The sequence below is a fragment of the Myotis nattereri genome (genome assembly GCF_964212035.1).
Source record: "Myotis nattereri genome assembly, chromosome: 7".
Lineage (NCBI taxonomy): Eukaryota > Metazoa > Chordata > Mammalia > Chiroptera > Vespertilionidae > Myotis > Myotis nattereri.
Window position 1 is genome coordinate 42,780,613 of NC_138082.1, and position 26,102 is coordinate 42,806,714.

Genomic DNA, 26,102 nt, shown 5'->3' on the forward strand with positions numbered 1-26,102 from the left:
GAGTACAGGTTTTTTACCCCCTTAGTTAAATTTATTCTTAGGTATCTTAATTTTTTTTGGTGGAATGGTAAATGGGATTGTTTTTTTTAGTTGCTCTTTCTGTGAGTTCATTATTGGTGTATAAAAACCATAGATTTCTGGGTGTTAATTTTGTATCCTGCTACATTGCTGAATTCATTTATTAAGTTTAGTAGTTTTTTGATGGAGTCTTCAGGGTTTTCTATGTACAATATCATGTCATCTGCGAATAATGACAGTTTTACTTCTTTTCCAATTTGGATGCCTTTTATTTCTTCTTGTCTGATCGGTATGGCTAGCACTTCCAGTATTATGTTGAACAGGAGTAGTGAAAGTGGGCATCCTTGTCTTGTTCCTTTTCTTAGGGGAAATGCTTTTAGTTTTTGCCCATTGAGTATGATGTTGGCTGTAGTTTTGACACATAAGGCTTTTGTTATGTTGAGGTATGATCCCTCTATTCCCACTTTGCTGAGAGTTTTTATCAAGAAAGGATGTTGGATTTTGTCAATGTTTTTTCTGCTTCAGTTGACATGATTATCTGATTTTTGTCTCTCAATTTGTTTATGTGATGTATCACATTTATTGATTTGCAGATATTGTACCATTCTTGCATCCCCAGAATAAATCCCACTTGGTCATGATGTATGATCTTTCTAATGTAATGCTAGATCTGATTTGCTAGAATTTTGTTGAGGATTTTAGCATCTTTGTTCATCAAGGATATTGGCCTGTAGTTCTCTTTCTTTGTGGTGTCTTATCTGGTTTTGGAATTAGGGTAATGCTGGCTTCATAGAAAGAGTTGGGAGTGTGCCTTCCTCTTGAATTTTTTGGAATAGTCTGAGGAGGGTAGGTTTTAGTTCTTTGAATGTTGGTAGAACTCCCCTATAAAGCTGTCCGGACCAGGGCTGGAAGATTTTTGATTACTGCTTCAATTTCATTGGTAGTTATCTAGATATAAACATTTCTATCACTACATAAAGTTCTATTGCCAAAACACTAGTCTAAAACATCAAAAATTAATTTGTAGAGATCAGGGATTCAGTTATTTGATATTCTATATAGATTATGCTGATTTGGGGACATATTCTATCCTATGTACTTTCTCTAACTTCATTACCAACTTTTCCCCAACTCTGAAGTTGATATTTCCTTTACATCAGAAGATTAAATTTCCTTGCTTTGAGAATTTATTATAATTTTGAAATAATTAGGAAAATGTTTTAGTTTCACTAAACCTAGGTTAATAAATCATTCATCTAAGCACTTAGCTGCTTAAATGTTAGATTGAGTTTTTCATGAGGAATCTATTAATTACTATTCTGGCAACATATTTTTAACTGTATTTTTAATTTGGTATGTTGCATTTTAAAATAAAAGTCCTTTGGAATATGACGTTTAATGAATCCAAGAGGCTATCAGTGGTCACTGAAAAGGAAATGGTCCTGTTCCAATGTTTGCAAAAGCATTTTATTCCACACATTAGCTATGTGTTATAACTATGACTGTCTTGTACTAAAGTTAAACTTTTTCTGATATTGGGCCATAACTGCTAAAATGATACTTTACTAGTAATTACTTTAAAATTGAACCCAGTATTAACCCATAAAGTGACTTGAATGCATTGTAAATAAAATGCTATAATAATGTATTTTAATTACAGTCTCTAGTGTGAGCATAGAACTCAGTAAAATTTTAACTTTAATTATTAGTATGTTCATTTTTTTTCTCTTTAAAGTTATTTGACTCTAAGTATAAAAAGGGGGAGTTTTAGTTTTTAAAGTAATTTGAGCAAATTCCATGGCTGTTCTCCCAGTTTAGTGAGTGTTCGCTGCATTTGCAGCAAGCTAATTGCTTCTGCTAATAAATAATCTAAAATCGATGCTGACAGCAGTTAATTGGCACAGAGATTTTATTTTGTAAAGCTCTTGGCTAACGACCTTCTTTAAATTAATAGCATTAAGTGCTATGAGGAAATAAATCTAAGGAATTGCCTGTCATTTGCTTGTCATGTCTAATAACTTCCAATAATGATGGCTGATAGATTTTTGCACATTCCATTATTGAAGTTGGTGCATGTAATTATTCTCCTCATTATATGTAAACAATTAGCAATATTTGGTATTTCCTTGCAGTAAAACTGTTAAGTACAAGTAGCATATTAGAGGTTAGAAGTCATTTTAAAATCTGGATTTTAATTATTTGAATGTAGGAAGTCTTTCATGCTATCTGGATGTATTATGTGCTGTTTATTTTAAGCCTATACTTGAACACTTTTTGAATGGGACTTATAAAATAAATTGTGTGTGTTTTAAAATGTGGAATTTATGGAAATTTTTGTTCACAGCTTGAAGAAGTCATGGAAAAAGAAACTTATAAAACAGCTAAATTAATTCTTGAAAGGTTTGATCCAGACTCAAAGAAAGCAAAGGTAAGGCTGTGATACCACTACTATTTTATTATAAATTGCACATTGTAATAGATCACTGTAATAACATTATTGTAATTGACAGGAGTTTGAGCCGCCATCTGCTGGACCAGCTGTAACTGCAAGACCCGGACAAGGTAAATAACTTTGTAGAAACTGCTGCTGCTGTTGGAAAGATCCATATTTACCCAAGTGAGTTCAAAAATGTGTTAGAGGTGTATAAAAACTTACGTAGAATGCTTTTGTGTTAATTTTTATTTGGTAATTGGGGGTATGACTTGGAATGATTCCAATATGTTTATCTCATTTTGATTTTATAGGATTATATTGACAAATAAAGATGTTTTCTATTGAGACTAAATATACAATTGGTTTGACTTTTTGAAATCTAAGTAATTTAAACAATATTTTTATAGTTTTTTTTTCTCCTCTAAGAATTTCTTGGACTATCTATTTTTAAGAAAATTTTTACATTTTTATTATTTTTTTGAGCTTAATGAAGATTTTTGTCAAATTTGAAGTTTCTCTGAAATAACACTTCTATTTAGGAAGAGAAAATAATTTAGAAATGAGGAAAAAATTGAATTACTGCTATTTAATAACGTTAACTTTCTTTTGGAGGTTATATTGCCAGGTTATTAGTGAAATAATCACTATATGTTATTAGTTATTATGTAAATGTTAAAAGTCATCATTTTAAGTGGTTACATATTTTAAGTGGTCTTTTCCCAAGACTGGCAAATGAAAAGATATTTTTGAGTTTTCATTGGCTTTCCTCTTTATTCCCTTGTCTAAAATAAAATAATGTAGTTTATAAGGCTTTTGTTGCAATATAGAATGTAGTATTTAAAATTTTTTAACATTTATTCTTATAAATCATCAGAATTATGGTCTGGCTTATAAAGTTGAGATGACATGTAGAACTTTGAGAAGTCAATTCTTTTATAAATGTCCCCAAAGACTAAGTATACTAAAGAAGCTATAATAGTTTTAGGTTTTCTAATTGGGAAAAATACCATCTTCTCCTATAATTCCATAAATAGGATTTTGGTTTTTAGAAACATTAGCTTGCTCTTTTGATAAATGTAAAAGTTTACATATGATTGAAATAAATTAGGCATAGATACTTTCAAAGAAACTCCTACTTTCATAATCAGTTTAAATTTTCTACAATTTAAACTTTTTCCTAATAATTATAAAAACCTTTTTTTTGGTGTATAGGCTGCATATCTATATTTTTGCAGTATTTTGTATAACTAGGACTTTTTTTTTAATTAAATCTTTATTGTTCAGATTATTACAGTTGTTCCTCTTTTTTTCCCCCCATAGCTCCCCTCCACCCAGTTCCCACCCCACCCTCTGCCCTTATCCCCCCCCCCCCACTGTCCTCATCCATAGGTGTACGATTTTTGTCCAGTCTCTTCCCCCACCCCCACACCCCTTTCCCCCTGAGAATTGTCAGTCCACTCCCTTTCTATGCCCTTGATTCTATTATATTCACCAGTTTATTCTGTTCATCAGATTTTTTATTCACTTGCTTTTTAGATTCACTTGTTGATAGATATGTATTTGTTATTCATAATTTGTTTTTTAATTATTATTTTACAGAGAGGAAGGGAGAGGGATAGAGAGCTAGAAACATCAATGAGAGAGAAACATTGATCAGCTGCCTCCTGCACACCCCCTGCTGGGGATGTGCCTGCAACCAAGGTACATACCCTTGACCGGAATTGAACCTGGGACCCTTGAATCCGCAGGCCGACGCTCTATCCACTGAGCCAAACTGTTCATAATTTTTATCTTTACCTTTTTCTTCTTCTTCCTCTTCTTAAAGGATACCTTTCAGCATTTCATACAATACTGGTTTGGTGGTGATGAACTCCTTTAGCTTCTTCTTATCTGTGAAGCTCTTTATCTGAACTTCAATTCTGAATGATAGCTTTGCTGGGTAAAGTAATCTTGGTTGTAGGTTCTTGGTATTCATCACTTTGAATATTTCTTGCCACTCCCTTCTAGCCTGCATAGTTTCTGTTGAGAAATCAGCTGACAGTTGTATGGGTACTCCCTTGTAGGTAACTGACTTTTTTTCTCTTGCTGCTTTTAAGATTCTCTCTTTGTCTTTTGCTCTTGGCATTTTAATGATGATGTGTCTTGGTGTGGTCCTCTTTGGATTCCTTTTGTTTGGGGTTCTCTGCGCTTCCTGGACTTGTAAGTCTATTTCTTTCACCAGGTAGGGGAAGTTTTCTGTCACTATTTCTTCAAATAGGTTTTCAATATCTTGCTCTCTTTCTTCTTCTGGCACCCCCATAATTCGGATGTTGGTACGCTTGAAGCTGTCCCAGAGGCTCCTTATACTATCTTGATATTTTTGGATTCTTTTTTCTTTTTGCTTTTCCGTTTGGGTGTTTTTTGCTTCTTCGTATTTCAAATCTTTGACTTTATTCTTGCGATCCTCTAGTCTGCTATTGGATCTCTGTATAATATTCTTTATTTCAGTCAATGTATGCTTAATTTCTAGATGGTCCTTTTTCATATCCTCGAGGGTCTCACTAGATTTATGGAGGGTTTCACTAAATTTGTCGGCGGTTTCTAGAAAGTTCTTGAAAAACCTTAAAAGTGTGGTTTTGAACTCTATATCCAGTAGTTTGCTTTCCTCCATTTCTGTCATTTGTGACCTGTTTCTTTGTCTCCACATTTTGGCTGCTTCCCTGTGTTGATAGAGTGGCTTTCTGTGCTAGATATCCTATAGGGCCTGGTGGCTCAGCCTCCCCAATTACCTGAGGTGAACACTCTTGGTGCACCCCTTTGTGAGCTTTGTGCACAGTCTTGTTGTAGTTAAGCCTTGACTGTTGTTGGTATCACTGGGAGGAATTGACCTCCAGGCCAGTTGGCTGTGAGATTCAGCTGTGTCTACAGTGGGAGAACTTCTGTGCTGAAGACACCCTTATGGGGCAAGACTTGCTTCAGTGGGGCTTTGGTGCTCACTGAGTCTGCCCCCTGAGTGTGTCCCTTATGGATCTGAGGAGTTGTAATCTGGATGGTCCCACTCTGACCACTGGGTACACTGGCTCTTGGATCTCTAAGGAGGTGCTAATTTAGCCTTTGCCTGAGGCTACCCAGCAGGAGCTGTGGAGAGATCTGCAGATTCCTCTTCTTTGTTTGGGGTTTGGAGGTGTCCAGATGAGGCCCAGCTGTGAAGCAGTGCAAGCTGCTGTGGGGCCTTGGGCCTTCTTTTGGATGTTCTGCATCTCTCTGACCCAGCTTCAGCTTGTTAGATAATTTTAGATTGCAAAGGGCCAGGTCATTCATATGCAAAAGCCTCTGTGCACAAGTGAATGACTGAAGTAGAGAGGCTGATAAGAATGTTGGAGGATGCCATCTGATAGCTAAAATAAATTCTTAACAGACCCTTCTATATTTGTTTCAAAAAGAAAGCCACCTATACATTCTCTTTACCTGTGTATATAGCACTACATCTCTCTTAATGAAATTAACAAAAGAAAAGTCAATTGTATCCTACCACAGCTAAATTTGAAATCAATAAGTATTGCAGAAAAATTTAATGGCTCTAGCAAATAGATTACAACTTCTTATTTAAGTAGGATTTTAGAGTTTACTTACTTCCGTGGCATATAGGGAAGATTAAAGTAGACATCATTAATCTTTTTTGAGAGCAAATAAATGGCACTTTATATTTTGCTGTTTTTTTTTGTTTGTTTGTTTTTTCTTCCGGAGGATGTACATTTGATTAAGAAAATCTGGAAAACACCTTATAAAAATAGCAAATTTTCTTTTTTGGGTGTTCTTTACTTAAGTGTCATATCTATACTGTTACAGTTATCTGTTGTTACAAACCACCTCAAAACTTAACGGCTGAAAACAGCATTCATTTGTTTTGCTCATGAATTTGTAATTTCGGCAAGGTTTGGTAGAAACAGCTCATCCCTGCCTCACATCAGTTAGAGCTATCTAACTGGAGCTGAAGGATGTATTATCAAGATGGCTTAACTCACAAGGCTAACATGTTCGTGCTGGCTGTTGGTTTGTCTCCACCTGGACCTCTCTAATGGGGTCACTTGGGCTTGCTGCTAACATGGCGGCTGGGTTCTAAGCACACAGCTCAAGAGACAGAAAGTTGTCCTAGATACTGGTACACCTCTATTTGTGTGGTCAAACAGTAACAGCACAGATTCAAGGGAGGGGACATTTACATCCTCCCTCCTCCATTTGATGGGAGGGAAATCAAAGAATTTGGACTCTTAAAACTGCCACATGTACCTTAATACAGTTAACAAAGTCATTTCTATCCCTATCCATTTTCAGTGTTCATCTTAAATGCCACCATTATTATGAACCCTTTCTTCATCCCATCACTGAGTTTATATCTTCCCCTTCTTGAACTCTCCATTGTACTTTATTGGTTCTTTTTTTATGGCACTTACCTTGCATATGTGTATTTTGTAATTTTGTATTATCTTTGCTTGCCACCTCTAATGCAGCTCTGGGTCCCATTCAGTAGTGCCTTCCTTATAATGGCTGCTTAATAAATGTGTTGAGCTTAAGAAAATAAAAGGAAACCTATTTTTAATTCATGAATTTTGTTTAAATGTTATGAAATAGTAATTTACCAAATGGGACAATCTTGGTGAACTTTCAGATCAAGTTTGCATTTTAGAAAGAACACTTTTTTTTTTGTAATATGGAGAATGGATTGGAGAGAGCAAGGCTGAGACTTGGAGATCAATTTGGATATCATCTAACATAGGTAAGAGATAAAGGCCTGCACTAAAGTTGTAGTGAAGGAGTTGAAAGGAAGAGATTTAAGAGAATTCAGATTTAAGAGTAGATTGACAGGACTCAATGGCAATCAGATTTGGAAGAGGAGTCACAATATTGCCTAGGTTTTTGGCTTGGGTAACTGGTTAGATGTTAGTGTTTTAAGCAAGATAAGGAACATAAGAATTGGAGTAGTAGGTTGTGTAAAAGATAATGAATTTGTTTTGTTGAGTGGGAATTATATTCTTTATAGAAAGTTGATTATTTGTAATGGAGCTCAGGAAAAAGGTTGAGGTTATAGATACAGATTAGAAATTATTGGGAAGTATAGGCAACATACTTATTGAAACCATGGGATTGAGTAAAATTTCCTAGGAAGAGAAAATAGAGGAGGAGGACCTATAGCAGAACTCTAGGGAACATTAATGTGTAAGGATAAATGGAAAAAGAAGAGCCCAGGAAAAAGACAGAAGCAATGAGCAGAGTTAAAAGTATAACTAAACTGGTATCTAAAAAATTGTAGTAGAGAAGGCATCCACTGTCATAGTTTGCAAAAAGTCAAGTACCAGTAAGTAGAAGACAAATGAGGCAATTGTAGCTGACAGGTTATATAACAGAGTGAGGGCATTGTTGTCATAAAAACTGGGATTTGAATCTTGGCTCCAGCTCTGAGCTGGAGTAATTTTTGGCAAGTTACTTAGTTTCTGAGCTTTGGTTTCATTTGAAAACTGAGGATAGGTACTATCTCAAAGAATTAACTAGTGCATAATATTATATAAATACTACATAGATTAGTAAACTCACATAAAGCACCTGGTATAGTACCTAGCAGATAATAGGGATCGATGAAGAGCAGTTACGCTAATGACAATAATGGCAATATGACCAAAACAATGGTCCTTTCAGTGGTGGGTGATACTGTGGAAGTTATGAAGGAGCACAAAAATCCGATTGTGTTGTGTTGAGGAGTGAAATGTTAGGGAAGTTTTTCTTTTTTCAAAAAGCTTTGCCTCTATGGGAAGGAAGATGTTGGAGTCATTTCTGTTAATAAAAAGCCATCAACCTATTGAGAAAATAATTTCAGTAGAGAAGTAGGGTAGAAGCTGTATTTAAAGGATCTCGGTATGAATAGGATTTGAAGATGATATAGTGAATGTAGACTTTAGAAAAATTTGAAAGTAAAAGGAAGAGATGTCATATGCATGTTCTTTATTATTGGTTATTTAAAGGAATTATATGTATATACATTTATTTATTTATTTGTTTATTTAATCTGCCTACCTACCCATTTATTTATTTATTTATTTTTGTCAATCCTCACCTGAGGATATTTTTCCATTGATTTTTAGAGAGAGTGGAAGAGAGGGGGAGAGACACAGAGAGAAATACCGATGTGTCTCACATGGATTGGTTGCCTCTGAACACACCCTGACCAGGGCCTGGGGATCTAGGCTGCAACCAAGTTAGGTGCCCTTGATCAGAACCCAACTCAGGACGCTTCAGTCCATGGCCGACGCTGTATTCACTGGGCCAAACTAACTAGGGCTATCTTCTATAATAATAAAAGCGTAATATGCTAATTAGACTGGATGTCCTTCCGGACGACCTTCTGGTGGAAGTTGGGGCTGCGAGGGAAGCCCCGGTTCCGGGTGCCAGAGGGAAGCTGGTGCCAGCAGCTGGGGAAGGGAAGGCCTACTCTTGCACGAATTTCACGCATCAGGCCTCTAGTATGTATATAAATTTAAACAATGAAACTTGAATTTATATAAATTGAAAAATAGAAACTCTCCTGAAGATAAACCCCCATACCCCATTTAAATACATCTCATATTTATAAAGAGCCAAATTCACACTAGGTTTAAGTTTCCATATGCATGTGAATAACTCATAGGCTTAAAGTTTTTTCTCATTACTAAAATTCACTAAGTTTTGTGGGGGTTTTTTTATTTGTTTGTTTTTGAGGCTAAGAACTGCACACAAAAATTCAGAAAGTCTTTGGCCAATACTAAGGAAAATATGAGGATTGTGTTTGTAGATTTGCCAACACTATTTAAAGAAATATGAAACCCAGAGTGCATAAAAGACTTTTTAGTTCACAGGTGATTTCAGCTAGGATGAAAAATCATGCCTCCTAAATATTATATAGTGTTCTTCCTACTACAGCTTGATACCAAAACAAATGCAGAATTTTTTTATCAGTATGTAAAGAAGTAGTATTTAAAAATTTGATGAAATTGAGAGGTAATTATTTGTATTATAGCACATTTATCTCAAGAATTATTTAATACTAAGCTAGGGTTATAGATTTAAGTTTTTACATAAGTTATGAATTTGCACTTTAAATATGTTCACAATAACTTTAGGAAAACATTTAATTTGAAAATTAATCTATTTTATTTTAATTGATTTAGAAATTGTAGATTGCTTAACTATTGATTTATTGTAATCTCTGGAACTTTTAGATGTATACTACTTCTATTAGTTATTGCTTATTAAATAATTTTCTGTGCTGTGGCTAAGTTCTTTGCATTGATTTATTTAATCTTTACAAAAACTATAAGAGGTAAATATTCTCATTATGAGGAAGCTGTACTGAGAGATGCTATCAGCTTGGAAAAGGCTGCATGCACATCTAATAAATGGGGTGGAGCTAAAATTTAAATTAAAACAGTTTGATCCCAGAGTTTATGCTTTAGCAACTATCCTGTTAGTTGAGGGAAGGAGACTGGACTTTGGGTGGTGAACACACAATACAATATGTAGATGATGTAAAATAATGATGAACTGTTCATCATTATTTTAAACCTTTCTTTTGTATCATACTATAGTAGTTTAAAATCTTATTTTGATTTGTTTTATTATAATTTTAAAAATTTGTCCTCATATTCAGTGAGTGTGATTTTTATTGAATCCGTGATTGGTCATTGATAAGGATGTTAAAACATCCTCCAATGTAGAATTGACCTTATGGAATACCTGTTATGATACTATACCAGATTGAGGTGGAATGCTAGGTAAATCTTTTGGGGGATGCTACTTTATATTTCAATGCAGGAAATATTTAATATAACCATATGACTACTTTGTTGAGTACTGGAAACTTTGGCATAGTAATAACACAAGGCATTTGTGAATGGCAAGTGGCTAAAAGTTGAGAAATCTTAGATATTTTATTTTTTAAAATTGATTTGAGAGAGAGAGGAGAGAGAAACATCAGTGTGAGAGAGAAACATCACTTGGCTGCCTCTTGCACGCATCCCAACCGGGATTGAACTTGCAACCTGAGTATGTGCCCTGACCAGGAATTGAGCCCGCCACATTTTGGTGTATGGGACGACATTTCAACCAACTGAGCCATACTGACCAGGGCAAATCTTAGATATTTTAAATCAAGACTTACCAGAATATTTCATAACACTTTACCAAGTGTAGATTTAGATTGTATCACTAGCGATTTTTAACTATTGATATTGTAACTCTTATTAGGATGACATAGGTTAATAAAATTATATAGGTTTCAGTTGTACAATTCTATAATATATCATCTACATATTGTATTGTGTGTTTACCACCCAAAGTCCAGTCTCCTTCCCTCAACATTTATCCCCCTATACCTTCTTTTACCTTCCTAACCCCCTTTTCTCTCTAGTAATCACTATACTGTCTTTATTACCTGCTTTGCCTTTGAAAATGATACTATTTTCTCCCTTTCCTGACTCTTGTATATCATTTACCCCCCTTTGTCTGCTTAAATTTAAATTTTGAAACTATTATGCTAAGTCTCTTTTATGGAATGTTAGACATGGTGTTCTTTGCTTACAAGTTAGTTATAAACCTCACCTTATAGTAGCGCAGAGTGATATTAAAAATATGCTTTGGATAATTTTCACAGGGTAAATGCACATTCAGAGGAAGCACATCATAAAACTTTCTGTAAAGGGCCAGATAGTAAATATAATAAACTAGAGACCCAGTGCATGAAATTCGTGCACTCAGCGGGGTGGGGAGTCCCCTCAGCCTGGCCTGCGCCCTCTCGCAGTCCAGGAGCCCTTGGGGGATGTCCAAATGATGGCTTAGGCCCACTCCAGTCGGACATCCTTAGCGCGGCCACGGAGGTGGAAGAGGCTCCCACCACCACTGCTGCGCTTGCCAGCCATGATCCTGGCTTCTGGCTGAGTGGCACTCCCCCTGTGGGAGCACACTGACCACCAGGGGGCAGCTCCTGCATTGAGCGTCTGCCCCTTGTAGTCATAGCAACCAGTTGTTCCACGGTTCGGTCGATTTGTATATTAGCCTTTTATTATATAGGACTAGAGGCCTGTTGCACGAAAGGATTCGTGCAATAGGTCTTCCCTTCCCCTGGTTGCCTGCACCGGTTTTCCTTCGGCACCAGGGACCCAGGCCTTCGCTCCGGCCAGAGCCGTTTTCAAAGCCTTCGCTGCTCCAGCTGGAGCCGCTTTGATCATTGCTTGGCCAGAGCCGCCTTCAAAGCCTTCGCTGCTCTGGCCGAACCCGCCTTCAGTCTTCGCTCAGCCACTTCACGCTACATATTGGCACCATCTTTGTTGGCAGTTAATTTGCATATCTCGCTGATTAGCCAACGGGAAGCATAGCGAAGGTACGGTCAATTACTCTGTTTGTCTATTATTAGATAGGATAGGTTGGCTTTGAGAGCTGTATGGTCTCTGTTGCAACTACTCAGCTCTTTTAAAGCAGCTACTGACAATCTGTAAACAAAAGAGCATTATTGTATTTTAGTAAAACTACAAAAAGAAGCAGCAGCCTGGATATGGCACATTTGCCAACCCTGTTACAGACAATCTTTTAATTTCTGCAACTAAATATAAGATTTATTTATGGTGATACATTATTTATGCTGAATAGGAAGTTTTCTTTTATTGAATGTATTGGCAAAAAGAAAGTAGTATACTAAGAAAATAGCAGTAGTGTAAAGGAGAATACGCATGGTACCTAATAGTAAAGAATACTTTTGCTACATTTCTATGACTACTTAGATTAATTACCTCATAAATTATTTGATAATTCCAGAATATACTTATTCACTCATTTTTTAGAGTTACCATTGTTTTTATCTTGAAAAACCTGCAATTTTCACTAAATTCTGGTAAACTTTCTTTTCTTTATTATAAATTAGGAAGGGTTACCGTAAAAGACACGACAAATTGGGTGATGATTTTATTTTATTTGAATTTATTTTGAAAAGTGATATCAGTGGATGGATTGAGATCAAGGTTTATTGTGTAAATATATGCAGTTGACTTGTAGGTTCAGAAATAGAGTACTCTGTTATAGTCAGTTTTCAATGTTACATTTTATAGATTTCTTATTACAAGCAGTTTTAGCCCTATAAATGCCTTTTGGTGTCACAAAATTAAATTAAATGTAAATAATGTGGTATTGGCTAATGTGGTATATTGGATATTAAATGTAATTTGTACTTTTTATTCTTTTTCTTAGAGATTCGTCAGCGAACTGCAGCTCAAAGAAACCTTTCTCCAACACCAGTAAGGTCTAGCCAGGGCCCTCCTCCACAAGTTCCAGTATCTCCTGGTCCAACAAAGGACACTTCAGCCCCTGGTGGGCCCCCAGAAAGAACTGCTACTCCAGCCTTATCGTCAAATGTGTTACCAAGACGTCTTGGATCCCCTGCTACTTCTGTGCCTGGAATGGGTAAACAGAGCACTAAATGTTATTTACAGTTTATATTGTTTTCTCTGGTTACCAATAAAACGGGCCATTTTCAGACAGTATGGAAATGGCATTTCATTTGGAAATAGCAAGGCAGTTATCTGATTAAGCAGGAGTTCCATATTCAATTAGCCATAACTCTTTACAGCTGGCACCTTGTGATACTGAAACCTATTTCTTGAGCTCATTTAACTGTTATGGCTTCTTTGTTTAAATGGCGATAAAACTTTGTAGTATTTGTAGTCAATAGTATAGCATATCTTTTTATATTCACCTTTAGAATGGCTCCAGATTTATTTAACATGGGGATAGAAGAGAACACTTTTGGAATATATTTATGCTTTTTGCTACACCCTTCACATATATTTTTAAACAGGACAATTAACATATTTCAGGAAGAATATTCCTTTATTGTGGTGTACAGTACTACTGTCGTTAATATGGACTGGTATTAAAGTATTCTTTTTTTAAGGCAAAGAATCTTAGTATTTTGTGACAGATACTTTAGCATAAAGTCCATTTAAATTAGCATATTTTCTTTACTATTATTTCATTCCTTTGGATTCTCTCTTTTTTTAAAAAAAAAATATGTTTTTATTGATTCAGAGATGAAGGGAGAGGGAGAGAGAGAGATAGAAACATCAATGTTGAGAGAGAATCAACGATCGGCTGCCTTCTGCACACCCTCTACTGGGGAATAAGACTGCAAGCTGGCATGTGTTCTGACGGGAATTGAACCCTGACCCCCGGTTTCATAGGTCGACGCTCAACCACTGAGCCACACTGATCGGGCAGATTCTCCTTTTTTAGTGTGGAGGAACACTAGGGAAGATCCCATTTTTGGAGTGTAATATATTACGTTACCCTGCAATTATCTTTTGGGTGTGATTGGGACTTGGAAGTTCATTGTTTTAGCAAATCACATTATTTTATGTAGATTCCATGTCAGGTTCTTGACTCTGATTATAAATTATACTATTTTAGGATATTTAATTCTAATTTAGATTATGTTGATATTTTTATGACTAATTACTAATATAATTTATAATGATTTTGAGGCTAGTCAGTAGTTGATATCAGATATTCAAGACACTTATGTAATAAAATCAATAACCAATCTAAATGTTAATATTACAGTAGATTGTTTTTCCTGCTTTTCCTTCAAAAAAAGCAGCATTACATTTTAGAAAACTAGAAAACTGTTAATTTATAAACATTAAGAAATCTGGCTGTAAATGAAATATATACAAATCATATTTTTCAAAAACAGTTATTGAAAAAATACTTTTAAACTTGACATACAATGATGTTCCTTAAGGTAGCCATGTATTTTGTGAAATTGAGAAAAATGAAATTGATTGAAAATTATTTATCTTTCAATTGTTATCTGACTGATTTGAGATACCCATGATGTTTAAAGTTCTTAGTTGTTTAATGAAGTACTGTTTTGGTGAGAATGCATGTATTATATACAGTTGTGTATCTAATTAGTTTTAAAGAAATACAAGTTTAGCAACTTACATAAAGTAAAGACTGTATTGCACATTTCAGAATAGGGTTAGAAGGAATAATGGCCTAAATTTCATGATCATGTCAATATAACATTTTACCAAAGTTTTAAATTAGTTTCTGTGTAAAAGACTGTCTTTAAGTTGTACATTGCCAAAAATATGAATGAGTTAAGTGATTTCTTATAGAGAAGATTAATAATTCATTTTTTCATTATGCCATATTTGTGGAAGAGAATCAATTTAATGTGTATTACCACAGGGCACCCATATGTTTGAAAATTAATAAGCAGCAGGTACTTGATAATTTGCCAAGCTATGTAAAAATGACCAGTATTCCTACAATGATTGCACTTGATGTTTGTATTAATTACTGTAAATCCTTAACAGTATGAAGATGAATATGCATTATTTTAAAAGTTACTAAGTATGTAAGGATTTTAAGATATTTTTATGAAATCTGTTATTTTATGTATTCAGATTCCATTATGGACATTTTCATTTTAAACAGGTAGAAGTAAAATATTCCAGCAAAAGTTAAGTTGGCTTAAATGCTTTCTGAATCTCATTTGGCATGCTTATTCAAGTTGAAAATTTTATGAGTTAACACTTACTGTCTGCATTAATGTTTATTTTGTTATGATAATGATTGAATGTTGTTAGTACAAGTAAACAGATAAGTTACCTGATAAAACCAGAAAAATGTACTTGATTTGTAATACTAATTACTTTTTCTAGAACCTAAATTTTATTTACTAATAGCTATAATTTTGGTATCTTTTGCTTATTTTTAAGTTGGTAATAGTTTTTAGGTTTGTGATTATTTACAAAGCAAATCTCTTATTCTTTAAAGTATTAATATAATATTCCTACCTTAAGCCTATCTTAACTGCTTTAAAGTTTTTGTCATAGACAATTTGTAAACCTTGTATCCTTGTGTGGCAAGGCTTGTTCCAACAAGGCCTCATTTTGTTTTAAAAGCTTCTGTGGGGTCTCCCTGTAAATCTCCATTGCTGCTCATATTACTCTTATGTTCATCCTGCCTTGTTTTACAAAGGCAGACATCACATCTTTATCCTCCCACTTCCTTCTCAGTGCTTCTTCTGTGTTGTCTTTTCGTTCAGAGTATTTCCTGTAGACAATTCTCTTTCACTTTTGAGAGATTGTGGAGTAACAATTCATAGTTTGTGTAACTCTATTCTTGTTATTATTTTTATGTGATATAAATAAATCATTAACTAAATTCTAGGTTATTCTTCCACTCCCCACTCTCCATTCCTCTCTTCTGATATTACCTAATTTATTACACGAACATAATATATTTTTCTATTTATTTAGATGTTTAGTTTTTCTCAGCAATGTTTTATAATGATCAGTATATAGGTTTCGCACATTTTTGCTAAATGTACTAGTACATCTATTTTATATTTTTGATCAAATTATAAATTATATTTTTAAAAACTATGTCCAGTTCATTTTAATATATATAGAAATGCAATTGATTTTTGTATATTAATTTTATATTCTATAATCTTGCTAAACTCATCTCAATAGCTTTTTTATAGATTCCATAGTATTTTCTACATAGACTATCAAATTGTGAATACAGTACTACTTCTTCCTTTCTACTTGATTTCTTTTATTTCTTTTTCTTGCCTTATTACACTCACTAAACCTTTATTAGTAAAATGCTGAATAGAAGTGGTGAGAATAGACATCCTTGCCTTATTGCTGATCTTAGGAGGAAAGCATGATATTAGCTATCATTTGTTTTTTGTAGATAGAGTTTATCAGGTTGAGGAGTACCTTTCTATTCCTAGTTAGCTGAAGGTTTTTATTAGTAATGGATTATGAATTTTTTCGGCATCAATTGAGATGCTTACATGGGGTTTTATTTTATTTTTTAAAAATATCTTCATTTAGTGAAATACATTAATTTTTTAATGTTAAATGACCTTGCTTTCTTGGGATAAATCTCATTTGGCCATGATGTTTTATTTTATACACACATGCGCACATATATTGTTGAGTATAGTGTGCGAAATTTTTGTTAAAAATATTTACATTTGGAATATCAGTTAATAGTATTTTTTTTTCTTCTGTCAGTGGAATGCTGGCCTTCTTTGAGTAGTAAGTATTTCTTTCAGTTTATGGACAAGTTTGTATATAATTGATATCATTTATTTCTTAAATGTTTGGTAGAATTTATAGGTTGAAACATCTTGGCCTGGTGTTTTATTTGTAGGAGAGTTTTTTTTTAATTAAAAAAAATTTTTTTTTAAAGAAAAATGACAGACTGATATCCCTTACGAACATAGATGTAAAAATTCTTTTTTTTAATTTTTTTAAAATATATTTTATTGATTTTTTACAGAGAGGAAGGGAGAGAGAGAGTTAGAAACATCGATGAGAGAGAAATATCGATCAGCTGCCTCCTGTACATCTCCTACTGGGGATGTGCCCGCAACCCAGGCACATGCCCCTGACCGAAATCGAACCCGGGACCCTTCAGTCCGCAGGCTGACGCTCTATCCACTGAGCCAAACCGGTTTCGGCGATGTAAAAGTTCTTAACAAAATTTTAGCAAATTGAATTGTTATCTATTTCTTGTTGAGCAAGTTGTGGTAACTTCGTAGTCTTTCAATCAATCTATGTCATCCAACTTATAAAATTATTTGGCATAATGCTATTCATAATATACCCTTATTATATTTGTAATATCTTTACAATTTGGATTTGTGTCATTTCTCTTATTCCCGATATTGGTATTTTGTATTTTCCCTCTTTCTTTTTCTGGTAAGTCTGGCTAGAAGTTTACCAGTTTTATTGATCTTCTCAAACAACTAGCTTTTCTATATTATTCTTGTATTTTCCAATTTATTTGTTTTCTCTCTAATCTTTATTATTTCTTTTATTCTGTTCACATTGGATTTTATTTGCTTTTCGTTTTTAGTTTCTTAAGATGGAAGCTGAATTCATGGATTTTAGACCTATCTTATCTTCTTTTGTAAGTGGTTAGTGTTATAGGTATTTAGTGTTATAACATTTTCTCTAAGTACTGCTTAGCTGCATATCATAATTTGATGTTTTAAAGTGTTTTATTTATTTAAAAATACTTTCTAATTTCCCTTTGAACCCTGAATTATTTCATGGATATTATTTCATCTCCAAATACTTGGAGATTTTTTTTTTTGCTTATTTTTAATTTAAATCAGTTATGGCCAGAAAACATACTTTGTATTATTTGAATCTTCTTAAATGTATTGAGATTTGTCTTATGTCTTTGAATATCATCTGTTTTGGTAAATGCTTTTTTTTCCTACTTGAGAAGAATATATAGTCATGTGCCACATATGGTGTTTTGGTGAGTGATGGACCTCATATACATATGATGGTGGTCCCATAAGATTTTAATGGAGATGAATTTCCTGTAAGAAATGGAAGGATATGTGGTTCAGGAGGAATTTTTTTGTTGGACAGAAACAATATCTGTTTGGCTTAGCAATAGATTCCCTTTCACTCTCAGAACCTCAATTTTGAGTGTATAGATTATATCCCAACCACTGAGCCACTCACCTGTATCAGCACAGAGGAGCTGTTTCCCCCAGCACTCTACATTCAGAGGGCACTACAGCCCTCCCAGATCTAGCTGATGGTGTTCAGAGAACATTGCTATAAATTCTTAGTTGAAGAACTAAGATCCTGTACAAGGACACAGGTCCACAGGTGCTACCTTAAAAAGTATTAAGTGCTGCTGCCACTTTAGTAAAAGCTTTCTGTAGTAGTGTGGAGCCAGCCTGTCCCTGAACTTTGCAAATATTTTCAGGCTCTATTTTCAGTTCAATGCCAGAGAGAGCCTTTTGTGCCAGACAGGGTCAATGGAACCAAAACATATTTCCAAAGTAAAGGTATTTCCTCAATTCTGCACCCTCTCCACGTTAAACACTGTTTTTTCATGAATACCACAAAGTTTCTTAATCTGACTACTACTCCAACAGGTAGCCAAAAACAACATTGCCAGGACAATCCTTTATGTTCATTTATATATTCATCTGATTTCTTTCTTTACTGAATCTCAGGCCACCTTTCACTCCCTCCTAACAGTCACTACTATGCTGATCTATGCCTTATCTAGACAGTTTCTCTTCAATGTTTCTAATTAGTGCAGCCCATATCCCTGTTGATGGAGAAACATTGACAGCTTCAGTGGTCTATTTCTGACCCTGTTGGAAGAAAGCAGGGGGAGGGCTTGTGGAACATTATTTATAAAGCCTATAGTAGTGTGTAGCAATATCTTAGCCCAGTGATGGCGAACCTTTTGAGCTCCGCGTGTCGGCATTTTGAAAAACCCTAACTTAACTCTGGTGCCGTGTCACATATAGAAATTTTTTGATATTTGCAGCCATAGTAAAACAAACATTTATATTTTTGATATTTATTTTATATATTTAAATGCCATTTAACAAAGAAAAATCAACCAAAAAAATGAGTTCTCGTGTCACCTCTCTGACACACGTGTCATAGGTTCGCCATCTCTGTCTTGGGCCTTCACATTCACTTACCATTTACTCACTGACTCACCCAGAGCAACTTCCAGTTCTGCAAGCTCCATTCATGGTAAGTGCCCTATACAAGTGTACCATTTTTAATCTTTCTGTGTTTGGATACACAGATAACATCCTATATAATAAAACCCTAATATGCAAATTGATCGAATGCACTGTGTTGAGCATCTTCCCCTCCCCCACAGAGGGAGACGACCAGATGTGGTGATGGGGGGGCGGGGCTGGCCAGCAGATGGTGCCAGGCCACCAGCCATGGCGGGTACCAGTGGGGGCCCCCCAATCGTCCCTCCTGCCGGTTGCCCCACAGATGGCTCTGATTGCCAGCCAGGCCTAGGGACCCTATCCTATATATTGGGAACAGTTTCTTAGATTTAAAAATTAAAACCTGGCAAGGCTACTCTAACTGAAAAAACAGGATGATGCAGTGATGACATGCATGGACTCTGGCTTGCACATTTTGTGGTCAGCCCTGATTCTGCCACTTGTAACTGTGTGACAAAGCCTATTACTTAACTTCTCTCTGCTTCAGTTTTTCCACCCATAAGATGAGGAAAATGGTACTACTGCCTCAGAAGGATCATGTTATGTACTACTTTTCATAATCAGGGCAAAAAAATGTAGCTGCCCGTACAATAGCAAGATGCCTTTCACCTGGATGAAAAGTGTGGTCATTGGTCCATGCAGTATCCCGGATGTCCGACTGCTGGTTTAGGGGTCCCGGATTGTGAGAGGATGCAGGCCGGGCTGAGGGACCACCCCCCCAACCGTGCATGAATTTTGTACACCAGATCTCTAGTTGTGTTGTAATCACTTACGGTGTCCAGTACAGTAATGTGCTGTACAGGTTTGTAACCTGGGATCAATAGGCAGTATTATACCATATGGCTTAGGTATATAATAGGTTATATACTGTCTAGGTTTGTATAAGTACAAATTTGATATTTGCACAACGATGAAATTGCCTAATGATGCATTTTTCAGAACATATCCCCATCATTAAGCAATTAATGACTATATGCTGTTTCTGTTGGGTAGAGTGGCTATAAATGTCAACTAGGTCAAGTTGGTAGTAGATAATGTTCTTTTTTTAAAATATATTTTATGGATTTTTTACAGAGAGGAAGGGAGAGAGATAGAGAGTTAGAAACATCGATGAGAGAGAAACATCGATTAGCTGCCTCCTGCACATCTCCTACTGGGGATATGCCCGCAACCCAGGTACATGCCCTTGACCGGAATCGAACCTGGGACCTTTCAGTCCACAGGCCGACTCTCTATCCACTGAGCCAAACCGGTTTCAGCTAATGTTGTTCTTTATCAACACTAAATGATTTGCTGACCTGCCAGCTATTGAGAGAAGGCTGTTGAAATCTCCAACTATAATTGTGTATTTATTTCTTTTCATAGTTCTATAATTTTTGCTTTATGTGTTTTAAAGCTCTGTTATGATGCACATATATATTTAGGATTGCTATGCCCACTTGATGAATTGACTTTTTTGTGATTATGAAATTACTCTTTTATTTTATCCCTGAGAATATTCTTTGTTCAAAAATCTACTGTGCTTGATATTAATACAGCTACTATAGATTTTTTTATTGGTGTTAATATATGTGTGTGTGTAAATGTATGTTTTTCTATCATTTACTTTTAACTTATTTTGTCTTTATATATAAAATGTCTTTTTTTTGTAAGTAGCTTATGTTGGTCCTTGCTTTCTTGTTCATTTTGTCAATCATTGCCTCAGAATGAGGATGTTCAGGCCAAATACATTTAATATAATAATTGGTATGTATAGGTTTGAGTTAAATGTTCTATTGTGCTATTCCCCCCTCCCCCCCAATTTGTCCTATCCGTTCTGCGAACTTTCTTATGTTCTGCCTTCTTTTGGATTATTAATATTTTTAAAAATTAATTTTATTTTATTGATTTCAGAGAGAAAGGGAGAGGGAGAGAGAGATAGAAACATCAATGATGAGAAAGAATCATTGATCAGCTGCTTTCTGCACACCCCCTACTAGGGACCGAGCTCTCAACCTGGGCATGTGCCCTGACTGGGAATTGAACCCTGACCTCCTGGTTCATAGGTCCACATTCAACCACTGAGCCACACTAGTTGGGCTGGATTATTTTTTATTATGATTCCATTTTATACATTTTGTTGCCTGATTAGCTATATTGCTTTTATGTGTAATTTTAGTAGTAGAATTCCATATTAGTGAAAAAATTTTTTTAAAAATAAAGGCATAGATGAAGACTTTTTCAGACATACAAACTGAAAAAATTCATCACTAGAACAATTTCATTACAAGAAATGTTAAAAGAAGTCCTTCAAGCAGAAGGAAAATGACACCAGATGAAAAGCTGGATCCAAAAAAAGAGGAGTACCAGAAATGATTATTATCATATGGGTAAAAAGATAATTGATGGTATAAAGGAAAAAATTAATTTTTTAAAAATAAGTTTTTATTGATCTCAGAAAGAGGAAGCTAGAGGGAGGGAGAGAGAGAGAGAGAGAAACATCGATGAGATGTTTTGGGTTTTACAGTATATATCTTTGATTTATCAAAATTTATCTACACATGATAGGGTACCAGTTCATATATAGTTTAAGACTCTAACAACAGTATACTTACATTTTTCCTTTTCTAGCCTTTGTGCTGTTGTTGTCATGCATTTCGTTTCTACATATGTTATAAATCCCACAACAAATTATTTTTTTCCTGCCCTGCTGGTATGGCTCAGTGGTTGAGCATTGACTAGGAGGTCACTGTTCCTTTCTTGGTAGGGAGGCTTGCAGGAGGCAGCCAATTAATGTTCCTCTCTCATCGATGTTTCTATCTCCTTTCTCTTGCTTCCTCTCTCTGAGATCAATAAAAACATATTTTTAAAAAATTAATTTTTTTTTTATACCATCAATTATCTTTTAAAAGATTTAAAAGTAGTTGTTTTGTATTTTTACCCACATGGTAACCATTTCTGGTACTCCTCTTTTCTTTAGATCCAGTTTTTCATCTGGTGTCATTTTCCTTCTGCTTGAAGGACTTCTTTTAACATTTCTTGTAATGAAATTGTTCTAGTGATGAATTTTTTCAGTTTGTATGCCTGAAAAAGTCTTCATCTTTGCCTTCATTTTTAAAAGACTTTTTTCACTAATATGGAATTTTAATTTGATAGTTTTTCCTCAGAATTTTTCTTTTCTTTTTTTAAAATATATTTTATTGATTTTTTACAGAGAGGACGGGAGAGAGATAGAGAGTTAGAAACATCAATGAGAGAGAAACATCGATCAGCTGCTTCCTGCATATCTCTACTGGGGATGTGCCCGCAACCCAGGTACATGCCCTTGACCGGAATCGAACCTGGGACCTTTCAGTCCACAGTCCGACGCTCTATCCACTGAGCCAAACCGGTTTCGGCTTTCCTCAGAATTTCTAACATATTGTTTCATTGTCTTCTGGCTTGCTTATTTTTCTGATAAGAAATGTGCTGTCATTCCTATCTCTGTTTCTCTGTACATAATGTATCTTTTTCTGACTGCTTTTAAGGTGTTCTCTTTATCACTAGTTTTAAACAATTTGAATATATTGTGTCCTGTTGCAAAATTATGCTTCTTGTGCTTAAGGTTTGTTGATATTTTTGTATCTATGGGTTTATAGTTTTCATCAAAGTTGGAAAATTTGGGTGCATTATTTATTCAAATATTACTTTCTTTTCCCTTTTCCTCTTCTTCTGGACTCCAATTATATGTATGTTAGAGTAGACTGCTTGAGGTTCTATAGCTCACTGATGATTTTTTTTTCCTATTTATTTATTTATTTATTTTTATTGCTTAAGGTATTACAAAGGGTATTACATATGTGTCCTTTTTACTGATGATTTTTTCATTTAAAAATATTTTTAGTCTGTGTTTTGTATGGTTTCAATTGCTATATCTTTATAATTACTATTTTTTTTTCTATAATGTGCAAACTGTTATTCATCCCATGTCTGGATTTTTCATCCTAGACATTGTAGTTTTCATCTGCAGAAGTTCATTTTGGGTCTTTTAAATTTTTTCCGTGCCTCTACTTAACATTGAATGGCTCCTCTAGATTCTCAAGCATATGGAATGTAGTCATAACTGTTTAAACATATTTGTCTATGCATCCTATTATCTCTGTCATTTCAAGGTCATTTTTGATTGATTTTTCTCATGATGGGTTGCATTTTTCTGCTTGCTTGGTTGTGGGATATTTCTATATTCCTATACAAAACTCCTCTGAATACTTGATCAGTGACCTGTGAGTTATGAAGTTTTCCACTCTGACTGGTTGAAACATGCAACATTTTTGGCTCCGAGTGAGTTACTGTTACCTTTAAATACTTCGGAGCAGTTTTCTCTGTCCTCAGGTAGTTTCCTCATATGCATGTGCCAATCAGTACTCTCTTGAATAGTCTGTAGATCTTGGCTCTGTGCATTCTCTTCTACTCTTTCCTGTGAACTCAAGCTGCTTTGGCTTCCCCAGAGTTCCAACTTTATCTCCTCATCTCAGGGAGACTTCACCTGGGATTACCCTCCCTGAGTTGTTGCCTGGAAATTCTTTCTAGACAACAAGTTGGGGCAGTTGTAGGGCTCATCTTATTTGCTTTTTGTCTGTCAGAAATCTTTATCCTACATTGCCTGATATCCAGTGTCTTTAAAACTGTTGCATCATATATTTTGCACAGTATTTTAGTTGGGAAGGTAAATGTGACCCCCTGGAGCTATTATGGTCCAAAGTGGAATTCCATAATTTATTATTACATACACTTTTAAGAGTCTGGCCATTTTAAAAATTAGTTTGTACAGAACCTAACATCATTTCATGTCTTCATAGATTATGTATGTTGAATGCTTTACAGAGGTTTATAATATTCAATGTTATTTTGTTTTGTTAAAATTTAAATTCTGAAAAGCATAGGTAGTTCTTGGTAAACTGAATTAAAATTTATGTGTTTTATACATATAATTTTTATGTGTTTATTTATATACTAGGTCTTCATCCTCCGGGTCCACCTTTAGCTAGACCCATTCTCCCTCGAGAACGAAGTGCTTTGGATAGAGTTGTTGAATATTTAGTTGGTGATGGTCCACAAAACAGGTAATGTTTACTAAGGTGGCAAAAAAAAAGAAAATGAAGAAAACATTTATTGGTCATGTTGTGTATGTTGTGTGTGCATGTACTAGATTTCTGTAGTTTTGTGGCTCCTGTTTCTTTATTTTAAAACATAATGGAATATTTTATAGCCCTGCAAAGGAGTATGCATTCAGTTGTTGTTTTTTTCAGTAGGAGTTTGGATAAAGTATGGAGGTAAAATACTGAAAAATATATATATACATTGCAGCCCTACTATATTATAATTCTACTCTACAGTTATTTTTAGAGAAATTGATTCTGTTCACTAAAACTTAAAATACAAATAGTGAAAACTTGATAGGTTATAAGAAATAGAATTTTATAGATGTCAGTACTAGACTTGGCGATAGTGATAATTTTAATAACAATGAGGACAATTTGTATGTATTTGGCACTTACAGTTTTCAGAATGTTCTTTCAATTGTTATTTTATTTGATCCTTAAAATAATTTTAGGAAGAGAGTTATGATATAGCAATTGTCATAGTATAGACTTAAGAATTATTTTTAGGATAATAGAGTAGATATTTGATAAGGTTATTGGTTAATGTTATCAATTTAATAAAGGGACTAGATAAAGTTAACATAATAAATTACATGTTATTCAAAACAGAATGTCATTTAATAGGGCCAAATATTTTGTTAAGTACATACACAGAGAACAGAATGAGTCTATAAATAGAAAGTGAGGAAGATGTTAAGTGTAACTAGGATAAATACAGGAATTATGGTGTACAGAAATTAACCTTTGGATTGAACTAAATAAAATTAATTTCTTTACTATAAGACGTCTCATTGTGAATCTCTAAGAAGTTCCATCTTTTCCAATCTTATGTGACTACACATTTTGAGTCTATCATCCCCAGCAAGGTACTTTAGGAAACACTGAAATGTTCTGTTATATGTTTCTGCTAACTTAAAAGAAAGATGTATTTATTTGACTGGCTGCTTAGTTTTTTTAAAATTTGATGCATAAATTATATTTTAAAATGGTTGAAATTTTGACTGTTATGTTTAAAGAGTATTGTTTATTGTTTACTAAGAACATCTAGTTTGTTATGACATATTTAGCTATGTTAAAATATAAGTTAGCTATGTTGGCTAAAGTAGCCTCTCCCATGGGCTTTGTTTGCATTTGTAACTAGTCTATTTTTCCTTTTGGTATAGGTATGCCCTTATATGTCAGCAGTGTTTTTCTCATAATGGCATGGCTTTGAAAGAAGAATTTGAATACATTGGTAAGAATTATTAGGCAGATTTAAATATTTTACGTTCAAATTTTTCATTCTATGCCCGTTCCCATATAATGTTATTTTATTTTTGGTACTGTCTCTGTATATATTTTTCAGGATATTGTCCTTATTATAGAACACAGCAAAGCAGGAAAGACAAATCAGATTTTTCTCACAACAATGTACGAGGCCAGCTGTTCTCAAACTTCACTATGTACCAGAATCATCTGAATAGCTTTTAAAAAGTATGATGCCCAGGGCCCACCTACAGAAAGTCTGCTTTAATTGATAAGGGGTGGGGTTCTGGGCATCAGCATGGTTTTAAAGCTCCTCAGATGATTCTCATGAGCAGCCACTATTAAAAATCTTTATACTAAGTTAATTATGTTTCTCATATATGATATACTGCACTTTCTTGGGTAAATGAGCAAGGTTCTGGATTTAAAAATACCTAATGACTCTGGTGACTAGAAATGTAATTTCTATAATACACTTAGGTCATTATTAATATTGTTTTGCTATTACTAGTTAACCTGCTATATAACTTATCTTTTCTATTTAAAATTAATATTCTAATAATAATTAGAAAGTATACTTTAAGATTAGTTTTGGTTAGAACACCTGCAGTAATATTACTAAAACTATATGTAATTTCACTAGGGATAAAATAACTTTTTTTTTTTGGATAAAATAACTTTTGAAGAGTTCTTT

At 34.4% G+C, this 26,102-nt stretch overlaps 1 protein-coding gene across 1 annotated transcript in view; it reads left to right on the top strand.

Moving 5' to 3' along the window:
* Positions 1 to 26,102, top strand: part of LNPK (lunapark, ER junction formation factor) — a 73,484-nt gene that overhangs the window by 37,677 nt on the left and 9,705 nt on the right. The window contains exons 7-11 of the mRNA XM_081095622.1: positions 2,363 to 2,446; positions 2,529 to 2,580; positions 12,698 to 12,910; positions 24,019 to 24,124; positions 25,327 to 25,397. Coding sequence (XP_080951748.1) covers positions 2,363 to 2,446; positions 2,529 to 2,580; positions 12,698 to 12,910; positions 24,019 to 24,124; positions 25,327 to 25,397 — 526 coding nt within the window. The remainder of the gene's footprint in view (positions 1 to 2,362; positions 2,447 to 2,528; positions 2,581 to 12,697; positions 12,911 to 24,018; positions 24,125 to 25,326; positions 25,398 to 26,102) is intronic.